The sequence below is a fragment of the Pungitius pungitius genome, chromosome 1 (genome assembly GCF_949316345.1).
Source record: "Pungitius pungitius chromosome 1, fPunPun2.1, whole genome shotgun sequence".
NCBI lineage: Eukaryota > Metazoa > Chordata > Actinopteri > Perciformes > Gasterosteidae > Pungitius > Pungitius pungitius.
In genome coordinates, this window is record NC_084900.1 from 17,741,476 (window position 1) to 17,755,297 (window position 13,822).

The window sequence follows — 13,822 nt, forward strand, 5'->3', positions numbered from 1 at the left end:
GCTTTGCGGAGCTGACCTGTTGCTCTCCGAGTCGAGCTTCTGCTTCCTCAGGCGGCACCTCAGGAGAGCTCTGAATTGGCCAAAGGCCCCGAGGACGGGCTTTCATTACAGGGATCGATTCATTCTTAGAAATATTGTGTGTAACGTAATTATAATAGTGCAAGACATTCATGATGGCTCTTACTGCTATTCAGTTCTGTTTTCCATTTTGTAAAGTGCTTCAAGGCCCGATCCGTCACCCCACAGCCGTATCATGTGTAAAGAAAAATATTCATTCTGTGGTCTGCAGAAAAGGGGATTCACTTGAATTTGGCCTGAAGATTCTGTTTTTTAATTTTTTTTTAATGAAAATCCAATCAATTAAAAGTCGCAACGGACACAAATGATGAAAGACAAACAGCTTTTTAACGACTGCACATAAAGTGTAGGCCCGGGCCAGGGCCTTTATGCCGATTTCCACAGCCAAACAACATTCATTCTGAAATGATCTGTCCATAAAAGAAACCATAAAGCGCAGACTCTGGCTGTCCCTGTCTCTCAGCTTGCAGCACTAACCTCCACTCGCTCTGTCTGTCGACACGCTAACTAGAAAAAGCCTCATCTCACACACCCACAACACAACCAGTTACTTTTCTGCTCCGCGTGGAATTATTTGCATGATTGCATGTGGCGAGGTAACATTTTTACCCCTGAGATTTCACCCCTTTTCGTTTCTTGTTAGGAAAATAATCACTGCTGTTTGCTCGGTTGTTGCAGGTAACAAATTGTCATTCTCTCATATTATAATCCGTGTGGGTATGAATCGCCATAGTCAACTTTTGTGTAATTACAGAGAGATGCTCCCTTCTCATCCATGCCATCCACCTTTCTCCTAGCCCCATGATATCCTGCATGAATTAAGGGTGTATAAGTGTGGAGGTACTGATAAGCCTCAGAGGTGTTCGGACCAAGCGCCGATTCATCGTATGTAGCAACATTAAAAACTACAATAGCTGATTATGCTACTTTACATTATCAAATGCCACTACTTCATGGCGTTCCCCTCATCAGTCTGTAGTACAGGGGTCAGAGGTCAAATCCCGTTCTTGCCTCTTGGTTTTACCCAAAATCTAGGAAAGAATCTCAAAGAAAAAGCGGGAGACACCTGCGTCATACCGCCCAACGGCCTCTCCAGTGGGGGACTGAACGGGGGGGGGCGTCGGACAACTAATTTATTCTGGGGGGGCGGGGGAAGGTGGATATGCTGTAAAACACACCGGATTTGTTCCTGTCACACACTCCTCGTGAATTAGGTGACACAGCGATGCTGCGTGGTTCAAGTGTAGCTGCAGAGAACTAAAGTGGTGTTTTCACACTGTGTGCGTGCGTGTGTGTGGGTGTGCGCGTGCATGCAGGGGAGAGGAGTGTCCAGTCCCAGGCAGCCCCACAGCTGTTCCCCAATGGTAAATATGTGCTCCTTCGACTCCTCTCTCCGGGGGGGGGGGGGGTGTTTATGGGTGTGGGGAGTAGAGGAAGCCGACCCAGCAGGCACCTCCCCTCGGGGGGGCGTCATCCTTCTGACCCTTGGCCTCTGACCCCCACTCCCCCTTACTTTCCTCTTCCTTCTGTGAATGCTCTCTCAATAACAACCTACCGCTCGCGTCACGCTGTGAGTGAACGGAGGCAGGAGGGCAGCGGCGAGCAGGGGGGGGGCAACAACGTCCATCTTCCTGCGCGGCCAGTTTGTCACCAGCGGTACATTTGATTTAGTATCAGCTTTGAGGTATTTAAATGTTTCCATATAATGCCACTTTATCCCTTTGTCAGGAGTTATCCTCAATACTGATGTTTTCATGTAAATACATTTATTCCCCAAAGATGGAGAATTATCTGATATATTGGTACTATGCAACCAATTGCAATTCAAGCTAATGGAGTATATTAATTATATTTGGCTTATTAACCTATATATTTTAGTAGGACTATTTATCCAAAAGTGAATATATTTTCTCCAGTTTGATTGCTCTACTGAATATGGATACACACATTCTTAGTCAAAGTACCAAATCAAATGTGATCGGCTTTTTAGATGCAGACCAAAGGCTTTGGTTTCATTTGTGTCTTGATGCCACTGAAATGAACCAAATTGAGCATGCACGGTTCCTGAACTCCATCATCACGGCTTATTAGCTTTGGGGGAGGGAGTCAATAATGTGTCCAGGGTTGCTTCAAAGAAAAGATGCAAGAAGTCTATTACAAGAGAATATGTCACATTTCAGTCTAGTTCCTTCTATTCTCTTTTCAAACGTTTTCTGTTTTTTTCTATTAAAATGAACAATGGAGAAAGTTTTGGGCTGAAACAAAGAAGATAGTTTAAAGTTTTGTATTTTGAAAACATCACAAATGAGCTGTGTTTTAATAGCGATCGCAGAGATGCCAAAAGAAATCAACTCATAGCACGATGATGTATCAGACCTTGATACTTCAAAGAGATTTACGATTAAATTATACCGTGTAAGACACTGAGGGAGGAGGCTTGTTCTCTGAGGAGTAGCCAGCTCAAGGTAAGATGTGAAACAATGTTTTAAGATACTAGTTACTACTGTTTGCACACAGTTTCCCTCATGCCACACTACAACACTCTGACCTATTTCAGTATTTCGTGTCCTAGTTTCTGGGTTTCCCCCCCCCCCCTCTCTCAGAAATAGAAACATTTGGAGCAAGAGACATATTTTGCATCCTCCTTTTCATTACAAAGGACTTTGTACTTTCCTACCTTCCCACCTCGTCCTCGGTGAGCGAACCGAGGGTCTTTTTTTGTAAACGCTCTCCTCTCATCCGCTCACTTCTTTCTTCGTTTTTTTTTTCGGGCCGCACGGCGACGGTGTTTTGTGGCCTCCACCTCCCCCCCCCCCCCACCCCGACAGGGCTGAAACGTACGCCGCGACGGCCACCAGCGTCAGGCCAAGGCAACCTGCGCGTCGCACCGCTCCAATATTTACAACAAAAAGAGTCTGCCCGCTGTTTACTGGTAATTTCGGGTCTCGACCCCCCCCCCCCCCCGTGGGCTGGTGTGCTTCCAAAGCACACCAGCCCACGCACATACCGCAGCGGCGCTGTCTCTACCCGGGCTCCACCAAACCGTGTTGTCGAAGCATTTCTTTGCTCTCTGCAGCACATGATCATTACAGCTCGGTGAGATGGCTGACTAAGCGCTTGGGAGGAGACATGTCCCGACACCGTCTTGTCGTCTCGTCTGCCAACTGTCTCTGCCCACACCTTGCAATTATGCGCACCCACGGCGCTATCGAGGCCTAAACCTCCATGGGCCTCGGGAACCGGGGTGTTTGACTGGTAGCCACGGTGTCAGTCAGTCTGCGGGGGGGGGGGGTTTGAGGTCTTCCACGGACACGGGAGCGAACGCCACGGCCCCTCGAAGTGATGCTTCCCTAAAAGTCGCGAGAGGTTTTGCTGCGACGTTTCGTAGGTGTGTGAGTCTTTCTGCAAAAAGCTGCCAGGAACAGCCACAGACACACCGGCCTCCCCCCCCCCCCCCCCCCCCCCCCGACGTGAGAACAAATTGATCCTTTGCCGGAGCTTAAAATGAAAGTCTCAGTGAAATTTATCACCGTGTAGAGAGGAGACCTCAGACATCACGGCTTGACTGACTACCTCCCTTTCTTCAAAGCAGGGGGGGGGGGGGGGGGGGTGGGGGCGGGGGACTTGCTGAAATTGCTTTTTTATCCCCAAAATGCCTGGAAGCTTTTGTCAAAATACAGGAAAAAGTGGCAGTTTAGTCGGCATCCGTCTTGAAGTCAAACCTCTGCACTCAAGACAAATGCTCTGCGGAGGACTTCAGGGCCACCGAAGAAAAGCAAACATGCGCGGACACTTTAAAACGCAGGGAACGCGTGTGCTCCCCTCTTTTGGGCTGTTGGATCTAACATTTCCTAATGACTGTCTCCTTCCATTATTCTCCTGCATCTTCTCAATTCCCGTACTTGCATCCAGCTGCTGCATTTGTTTTTTTTCTTTTCTTGTTTCCTTCTTTGTTCCTGTTATTCTGTTCTACTTCTTCTTGTGTCGGTTCCTGTTTGACTGAGATGTGATGTGCAATTCAATACTCCTTCAAATGATTCCTATATTACCATTATGCATATTTGCTGCTGTGATGGGGGGGAGAAATAAGTAGGTCAAGGCAGCATCTCCAGTGTACTTCTTTTCCGGGGGGGGTTCGTCTGACTGCGAGTGCCTGTTTCCCTGCAGAGACCTGTGCAGTGAACAATGGAGGCTGTGACAGCACGTGTCACGATTCGGTGACCGGAGTGCGCTGCAGCTGTCCCGTCGGCTTCACTCTGCAGCCGGACCGCAAGACCTGCAAAGGTAACGCGTCGCCCGCCCCGGCTGTTCTTCTCCCGCCTTGTCGCGTCCCCTCCAGCCCGGAGCTCACAGGAGTGACAAAATTCGTTTGTGCCCCCTGTCCGCTGGTTGGTCACATGTCTGTACGTTGGACTGCAGGTGCGAGGGTAGGATTGAGAATTATATTATGAGGTGACGGAAAACAAGTCAGAGAGTTAGACATCTTTGGCCTGTGGTAAGTGTAACACAAGAGGACACCTTGTATCCGTTTGGCTCTAGACACAATAAGAAGAAAACCTATCCTGGCAGCTGTGGAACAGGAAAACGGCGAGTTCTGTAGAACTGAGACGGGAAGAAGGGGTTATTTTATTCCTTCTCAGACGACTTGGTCAAGAAGCCGCCGCCGCGTTTGCGATGAGGACGAGGATTCAGAATGAATCTGAACAGCAGAGCACCGTTCAAAGTGGGAATTAACACACGACGTGTCTGCAGAGAAATGAAGAGCAGACTAACCGAAAGGGAGACGATCACTTATGAATTAGAGTTGTCTGCCCTGAGGCTTTTCTGTGTGAGAGCAGCGTCTCATTAGAGATTTTACTGCTTTTCAGCAGAGACTTCAGATGACTGATAACGTTGCTGCAGGCTGGATGTGTAGATGTGTTGTTACCTGTTTGCTGAAAAGAAGAATATAGTGTGTTCCTCTCACTTTAAAGACCAGTTTAACTTTCTGTATATATTTTTTTGTCTTTTGTAATGAAATGATTTGTCGATGACTCTCTGTCCACAGACATTGACGAGTGCCGTCTCAACAACGGCGGGTGTGATCACGTGTGCCGAAACACCGTGGGCAGCTTCGAGTGCAGCTGCAAGAAAGGCTACAAGCTGCTGACCAACGAGAGAACGTGTCAAGGTTGGGAAAACCCTCTCCTGTTTCCTGCAGGCCCCCGTTCCCCCCGAAAAACAGATCGCATGTAATTTCGAAAAATATATATTGTGTACCAGGAATGGTAGAACACAAATGTCCTCCCGAGTAGCACAAACTGTGCTGCCTGTGGGCTGCTGCAGAGAAGCCAAACCAGGCCCTCTTTTGCCCCCCGTTGCATTTGGTGGCAACCGTCGCTCAGCAGGAGGACGAGCTGCAGAACAAATAAAGAGTGTGGGGAATTAGTGCTCCGACCCCCCCCCGGGGCCCTCTGGGTTCCCACGTGAATCGAGCCACTGCAGGAACATCTGGCGAAAGAAGCCGGGCGGCAGGGGGGGACTGCGGCGGCGAGGTCAGCCCCCCACCCCCCCCCACCCCTCCCTGCCCTCCGAGTGGAAAAACAGACGGCACGCCGTTCTCGCCTTCTCCCTTGGTTTTAATTGATGTGGTCGGCCGGCATCGGGCCCTCGGCGGCGCCGCGCCGTGGGTTTAGAAGCTCTGTTCCCGCGCTGCACCAACATCTCGTGTGTGGCGGGAAAAAGACACGGTGTCACTGGGGCTCTGCGGCCACTTTCTTGTCGCTTTCAGATCTATTTTTGGTGGGACGCCTTTCTCTCCGTATTCAGAGCAGAACAATGCTAAGTTTATTTTGCCATAATAGCGCAGATAACTGAGAAAATGTGGCCTGCGCATGTCGGAATGTAAATTATTTTGTTTTTTTCCGTGGCGCCGCGCCTTAACCCTCCCCGCCGCGTGCTGTTCGGGTGCACGGGGGGGGGGAGGGCAACTCGGGAACACTGTTGTCCTTGTTTGGTGCTGTGTGTTTTGTCTGCAGAGGAGGGTTGTGATAAAGCTCACCTCTTGTTGAGTGAGGCTCTGCCACCACGCTCACTCACACACACACTCCACACCGCTGGCTGCTCCTTATCCGCTCCACTCATTCCTTTCATTTTTTTCTCACCGCGTGGAACGACAAGCAGGGTTCAATTTTGGCGGAGGGCGCCGTTAATAAAGCTTCAACTTTTGCGTTGGTGGCTGTTGACGGTTTAGCCCCGGTGTCGCTGTCAAAGTCTGTGATTTAAGATCGAAGGGTGCTCCGTTGATTTAGTGTTGAACTTCCATGAAGCTTTGGGACTTGCCAAATGCTTATTTCAAAGAAAGAAAATGAGAGCTGCAGGGGCCAAGCTATTCTGACTTTTAGTCCCGATTAGGAAAAGCTCCAAAGAAACGCTGGATTTCCTGTTGTGCAATGCCATTAGAATGAATTTTCATTGTGGTATTGCAGGACTTGTGATTTGGAAAAAGAACCAACAGCATAAAAACTTACCGTATTTTTGCGACTATAAAGCGCACTGGATTATAAGGCGCACCTTCAATGAATCGCCTATTTTGGAACTATTTTCCTATATAGGGCGCACCGGATTATAAGGCGCATAGAAGATACTGCAGTAAAGCGTTTGACTGCGGCTGCGTTATGCATCCACTAGATCGGGCTGTGCTAAATCAAACGTTATTAAGCGTTCTGAAAACTCTTCACTCCCATGGTAACGTTGTTCAAACGTTAATGTGGATATTAACAATATCTCTGTACCTCCAACATTCTTGGCAAATGCTTTCGTGCATCTTGCACCGAGAGGCAGCGCTGGAACAGCTCGATCCCGAGATCCAACTACCAGCATTTTTAACTACAGCAGCTTTAATATACGCTATTGGAGGTGGAATTACCGCGGCTGCTGGCACCAGCCTTTCCCTCCAATGAATCCTCGTTAACCAGTATGGATCAACCAATTGATCCATGTATATGGCGCTCCGGATTATAAGGCGTCGTTTTTTGAGAAAAAAAAAGGATTTTAAGTGCGCCTTATAGTCGCGAAAATACGGTACTCACTTTTATTACAACAATTTCCACTTGTATTGCAAACCACTGAAAAAAAAATCTCCAAAAGACAATCTGTAAACTGTACAAATTGATACAGCCTGACTGATCAACAGTTTTAGTGTCTTTTATGAGACAATCACTCCCAGTTTGTAAAGCAGGGTTTAAAAAATGACAATTTTCTCACAGTTGACAACAAATCTATGAAGTTCCCCTTTTTATAAATATCAAATACCCCCATCATGCATCTGAACTCGGAGGAAGAAGAAGATGATGATTATGGGCGACCCTCAGCAAACAGCACTGCGGTTCAGTTAATGAGGGCTCGATGGGCCGACACTTAAAAAGACGTTTGCTGTCTCCTCGAGGTGTTGAGATGTGTAAACTGAACTCTGGGTTTATCTTGGTTTAAACAGTCATGGTGTTTCCCTGCCGTCAGTGGACCGCGGCCCATAAATCAGGATTGGACACGTCTGCCGAGCCTGTCAGCATTCCTCCTCCCTCAACAATCTCCTCCTCGCTGCTAATCCACATGAGGGTACTCAGGGAGATGTTCACCTGATGCCACATTTTCTCCAGAAGGGAACATTTTGATGGAGCTCTTATCTGTTCCGCGTAAACAATGGTGACCTTTTTCTTAGCTTCAGCGGACGTCGTTCACCTCCTTGGGGCCGTAGCATCGAGCAAGGATGGAGCTTAAAGTAAAGCATTGAGTTCTCGACTTGCAATGAGTGGGCAGATTGATTTTTTAATTATTTTTTTAAAAGGCAAAAAGAAGAAATAATTGATTGAACCTCTGGTTTGTTATTGCACATGTATCTATGTTCCTCTGCACGTACATCACCTCTTAATGCAATCTTGCCAACCTACTGCATACTTTGCTCCTGCTGCCTGATAAATACGGGTTGTTCTGCAGGAGTCCCAGATGTCTTCACACATCTTCTCTGTGGCGCAGCACGACACAAAACGATATAATGATAAGTTGCACATCGACTTCTGTTGTCACTTACTGCAACATTTTTCGAGGGTAAGCTGAGGCACCACGCCCATTTCCCCAGAGGTTTTTTTTTTTTTTTCCAACTGTTCCCTCAAAAGCTTGCTGAGCAAAGTTTATCCTCAACATGCCAAAACCAATGACTTTTGCAACACATCGTCCACCTCATCCACCACCGCCGTCATCTCCCGACAGGCGACAAACAGCGAGGCCCCAATGGTATTCAGCCCGAGTCGTTTAGATGTTCCTCCCATAATGTTTTTTTTATTTTTTTTTTCGACTTGAAATGTTTCCATTTGAAAACAAGGGTGCGGTTGGGTTGTCGATTGATAACTTGTTTCAAGCATTAAATTGAACCCGTAAAAAACTTTATATTCTCTTAATGGCCGTTTATTTTCATCGTCTTGATGCTCTCACATACATCTTCACATGGTCCCCCCCCACCCACCCGACGTGAAGCAATACGCCCAATATTTTGTGCAACTCCGTGCGAGATTTGTGCGGGCACTTATCCGTCTGCCCGTTTGGCTTCTTCAAGGCAACCCGTCATTTAACCAAACTCCTCTAATTGCTGCGGAATACCCGCGTCGACCGTGTGACGGCGAGAAAATCACGGGAACGTTTTCTTAAGTGAGTCAATTACAGTACACATCAAGCAAAGGTCCTAGCACATCTGCATTTTCTCCCACCACGCGCTGCCTGGGCTTGACTCTGTTTTTTGCTGACATTAAAGGAAACCTTTTTATGGTAATAAAACCAAACCGTCCACCTCGCGTCGCTTCATATATCAATCAGTCTGGTCTGTGAGGCCACGACATTTCAAACGTCTTATTGTGATTCATGAGTCTAAAAGAAAAGACGCCACTGACAGGATGGAGCTTCATCTTTTGTGTTGGCACGTTTGGTCGGGAGGACATCTTTCTACCCGCATCTGACGTATTGATTCAAATACTCCAATGGGGGGCTCTAACAATGCTGTAATGTTAAGAGGAGGAAAGGGAGAGTGATCGGCAGGTTCTTTGAGCTCCTTTTATCCAACGGAGAGCCGGCGTCCTTCTGACTCCCGCTATTTCAAAAATACTTTGAAAATTCCATTTCAATGAAACAAAATGGAAAAACGGAATGACAGCAGGTCAACTCCCTTCACCGAAGACTATTTGCTTTCACAGGATGTTTTTTTTTCTTCTTTTTTTGTATTGTGACCTATCACAATTTGTGACAAAAGAAAAGAAAGTGTTTTTTTGTGATTTGTTGAACTGTCTGAGAGCTCTTCTAACGGCTCGTCTCTTCTCTCCGCGCAGACATCGACGAGTGCTCCTTTGATCGCGCCTGCGACCACTTCTGCGTCAACTCCGCCGGCAGCTTCCAGTGTCTCTGTCACAAGGGCTACGTCCTGTACGGCCTGGCGCACTGCGGGGGTGAGCCAGCCTTGTGTCTTGATGCAAATCTCTGCTGCGAATCGCTCCTCCTCCTCCTCCTCCTCTTCATCCTCCTCTGCATCCTCTGCACCTCCTCGCTAACCCTCCCTCAGGTGCCCGTGTGTTTGGCAGGAAAGTAACACGACGACATTTTAAATAGAGCTGTTGTTCATTTAGATTTCCACCGACAGCTCGACATGCAACATGCAACGTGCATGGGAAGCAAGGGACCACGACATGCTGATCTATTCCCAAAGCATACTCATTTTCTTCTTTGTTTTAGCCGCGTTAGCAGCACGGCTCTGTGTGAGTCAGGTGGTTTAATTGGACGCACGGGACAACTATCAGATGAATGCGTAGCAAGCTTAGAGCTTCATCTCTGAAGGCCGAATTCTATTCGAAGTTCTGTTCACACATTTATTGTAATCTGTTTCCAAAGCTTCGTTTCAAGATTCATGTACATAACAAAACATTGGCATGTTAGCATGTTAGCCTAGTAGCATGCCAGTGTTAACAGGTACCGTCTCACAGAGCCGTTTGCCTGGCCCTGAGCGTGTGTGAAAAGGCCCCAAAAAAAAATCAACTTGATACAACTTGAACGGTAATCCATCATTTGGTCTTCATTTTGATTTAAATTGTTCACCTCTTCACCCATTACCTCTGCATATCACAGTTCCCTTTAGATACACACACTGCGAAGTCTCCACATGCAACCGCATTCTTGTCCAATAACCACATCTCACTGAATGACTAATGGATCTTCCTTCCCCAAGCCACTTTTAAGTCCCTGAAATTTGACTTGTATTAAACAGGTAGCTGCCTGCAAGGCAGGAAATTAATCTCAGACGTTCAGCTGCGAGGTGAGGGGTTGGCGATTTGTGCCGTAGCTCCATGAAGGCAGAGGTGGAGCACGACCGTGTTTATGGGACATCAACGGTCCACCTGCAGCACTCTGGTGTGGACCAGATAGCAGGAACAGCCTCTGGTGTCGGGCAGAGGTGTTTGTGTGTGTGTGGGGCGGGGGAGGGGGGGGGGGGGGGGGGCGCGTCAGATGTGCCTCAAAGGGAGCGAGAGGCCCGCCAGAGCACATCAGGGTGGTGCGGCGGCTCTTTGATGGAGCGCGTATCACCAGTAAGAATCTGCTGCTGTCTGCCGCGCCTCGGGGGCCTCGCTGCAGTTCTGCTCGAGACGCAGGCAGCGCGTGCACTTGGAAATACGTAGCTTTGGGGTGATTTGTTCTGGGAGGGGGGGGGGGATTTGGTCTGGAGTTTGACAGGTTGACTGATCGAGAATGTTGCAACAGGATGTAGAGTAAGGAACGAGACCAGAGAGAGGCCAGAACGCGCGTGGTAATCGGCACAAACACAACAGTCTAGTTACACCCGCAAAGACGAAAAAATGGGATCTCAATGCAAAATGCCAAATTGAAGACAATTGCATGTTTGCCGCTACGTCTCCCCATGTCTTTTGTCTTTTATTGTCTATTACAGGTAAAGATTGGCCACATGCAATACAATCTTTTCAACAAATTTAGCCTCGGAGGGTATTACAATTTGTACAACAAAGGACATCCTCTGCCCTTGGACCTCCTATAGCCTGAAGAAAATAACCCTTCATGGGTTGGAAAACAAAATGTAAGACTCCACAGGGAGAGCAACAGGTGTCATATGCTTTACAGGGTAGTTAAACTAAATGCCAACAAAAAGATGTATAGTCAGAGTAGAAATATTAGAAATAAGATAAATCTGACTGATAATCATGAGGATAGTGGCTGTAGTATCACGCAATACGTCAAAGAGTCGCAAGAGTCACAGCAATAAATATCCAGAGATTCTCGTAATGCTGCTGCTGAGATGTTACGTTCCATTATAAGGGGTTTATTTTATCTCATCCCCCCCCCCCCCCCCCCCTGTTGACTCACACACACTGTGCATTGGGGACCTGGTGGGGCCTCTGCTCATGTGAAGGACCCCGCTGAGGCCGCAGCGAGCCGCTGAATGGAGAGGAGATGGTTCCGTTCCGTTGGTTGAGACAGGAGGTGATGAACGATTTCCTCTCGCTTTTCGTCGGCGCTGCTACAACTGTTAGATAACCCCGGAGATTTATGGCCCTCCCTGTGGTACCTTTCCACTCCCGGGCCACGACCAGGGTTATGTTATTCCACGTGTGGTTTATCAACCCGAAATATAGCTGCCAAACAATCCAGAAAGAGGTGCTCAGTGTTTAACAATAGACGACCCCCCCCAAACAAACCCAATCAGGTCAGTGACCTGCTGTCGAACATTGTGCCGAGGCCTGTCAACATTCCTGCAGAGTGAGATTATATACAGCCCCCCCCCCCCCCCCCCCCAGCTAGCAAAACAATCCGCTCATTTCCGCTGCAATAGTCTGACTTTAAATACTTTGTAATTATGTTTTAATTCACCTCGTCTGACCCAAGCAGGGATCTTCTGGTACTGACACGTATATGTACAGATGGATCTAGCAGAACGCGTACATTTAATCCCGCTAAAACCACACAGTTTAAGTGGATACCTTATCAACGTTTGGAAAATGCTGAAGCTGTCCAGACCGCGTTTTGGGGGGAAAATCCCTCTTAAATGCTCCACAATGTTTGGACTGGGTGTTTCTGAAGACGTCGATGACTCACGAAACTGATTTAAAACGAGAGGATGGCGAGATTTCCATGAACTCGCCCAGACCGTCGCGAAAACTCCTCTCTGATGACACGGAGCCGCTGTCGAGGGCTCGCTGTCTGTTCGCCTCCTTTTGTTGTTTTCCCCGTGTCCCGCCCGTCTCGTAACCGGTGACGGTTTTCGACAAAGAAGTCCAAATAACCGCTGCCCGCCGACGCTCCCAATCAGACGTTCGCTGCGGGCTCTACGGCCTTCGAATTGGAGGATAAGCGGGCGCACCTCTCGCACTCTGACGGCTGATTAACCCAATGAGACAAGTAAAGACTGGGGAGGGGGTGTGTTTGTACTCGATCATCAATCACTGCCATCATCTCCGTCCCTTTCCCTGGGTCGCCGTCTGAACCCCCCCCCACCCCTCGGCCTCCTGGCTTCTGGCCTGGTTGTAATTTACTGTTCGCCACAACTCTTCGGCGCTGAAGGGGTTTTTGACCGTGAGGTTGAAGGAGGCCAGAAGAACGACTCCGGTTTGACTTCCAGGAATGTGACCCGACCTCTATGAACGGGACACTGTGGCTTTTGTTGTTCTCAATAAATACTTTTTGGGCCTCATTTTTTGTTGTCAAAATGTTGAAAAAAATACCCTAACCCCTAATCCTAACCCATCTTTTACGTTCAGTGTGTGTGTGTGTCCACTAAATGTCTTCATGTCAACCGGTTTTATTCGCAGACATTGACGAGTGCAGCATAAACCGCGGAGGCTGTAAATACGGCTGCGTCAACACGCTGGGGAGTTACGAGTGTACCTGTCCCCCCGGGCACAAGCTGCACTGGAACAGGAAGGACTGTGTTGGTATGTAGCAGCATTGCCCCCCTGTGGTGAACATACACACACACACAAAGCCTTTTCTCTTACGCTCTGCTGTTATTAATTCTGTGTGTTTACATTTTTTTTTGTCTCAGAGTTGGTGAAATGTCCTCTGGGACTGTTGGCACCAAAGGCCACTTTGACCTGTAGCAAGACGGGCAAGAAGGAGAGCTGCTCTCTTACCTGTGCCTCCAAGGCTCACTATCTGGCAGGTACGTCCCCCCCCATCCTCTCCCGCAGTGAGGATGCAATCGCAAAACAGAGATCATTTTTTAACTGGACACGCGGCGCCTTCTTTTTCGCAGAGTCGGACAACAGCTACTCGGTCAGCTGCGGCATCCCCGTCCTCCGAGGGAAGTCCCCCTCCAGGCTCAACTCCAGCAGCAGTCAGAGCTGCATAGGTTCGCTGCCCGTTCGGATTGACGCAAATCAAACGCCTCCTTTTGACGACGCGTCAGGGTGGTGTCGCAAAGTCTGCCGCCCCCCGACCCACTGTGCTGTGTTTGTCTGTAGAGACTCTGGCCCCCCCAGTGAAGCAGACGGCTTCTTTCAAGATTAAAAACGCCAAATGTTACCTGCACCCCAAGCTGACCGGCCGGACGGAGGACAGGGGACGGACACTTGGACCAGGTCAGTCCCAATCGGCAATGCTATTACACCTGTAGGTGTATACAGTATACAGCTGACGCAATTATCTCATTGGTTATGAATGTTCCTTTATTATTAATAATTATTTTATTTTCCCCGAAATTTGACATTCATTCATTGTCGTG

At 48.3% G+C, this 13,822-nt stretch overlaps 1 protein-coding gene across 2 annotated transcripts in view; it reads left to right on the top strand.

Annotated features, from left to right (window-relative positions):
• Positions 1-13,822, top strand: part of scube3 (signal peptide, CUB domain, EGF-like 3) — a 50,892-nt gene that overhangs the window by 31,912 nt on the left and 5,158 nt on the right. Inside the window, exons 7-14 of one of the 2 annotated variants that reach the window (XM_037478685.2) lie at positions 1,395-1,442; positions 4,246-4,362; positions 5,126-5,248; positions 9,432-9,548; positions 12,912-13,034; positions 13,145-13,261; positions 13,355-13,450; positions 13,563-13,679. In XM_037478685.2, coding sequence (XP_037334582.1) covers positions 1,395-1,442; positions 4,246-4,362; positions 5,126-5,248; positions 9,432-9,548; positions 12,912-13,034; positions 13,145-13,261; positions 13,355-13,450; positions 13,563-13,679 — 858 coding nt within the window. The remainder of the gene's footprint in view (positions 1-1,394; positions 1,443-4,245; positions 4,363-5,125; positions 5,249-9,431; positions 9,549-12,911; positions 13,035-13,144; positions 13,262-13,354; positions 13,451-13,562; positions 13,680-13,822) is intronic. The other variant, XM_037478686.2, reaches the window with a different exon arrangement.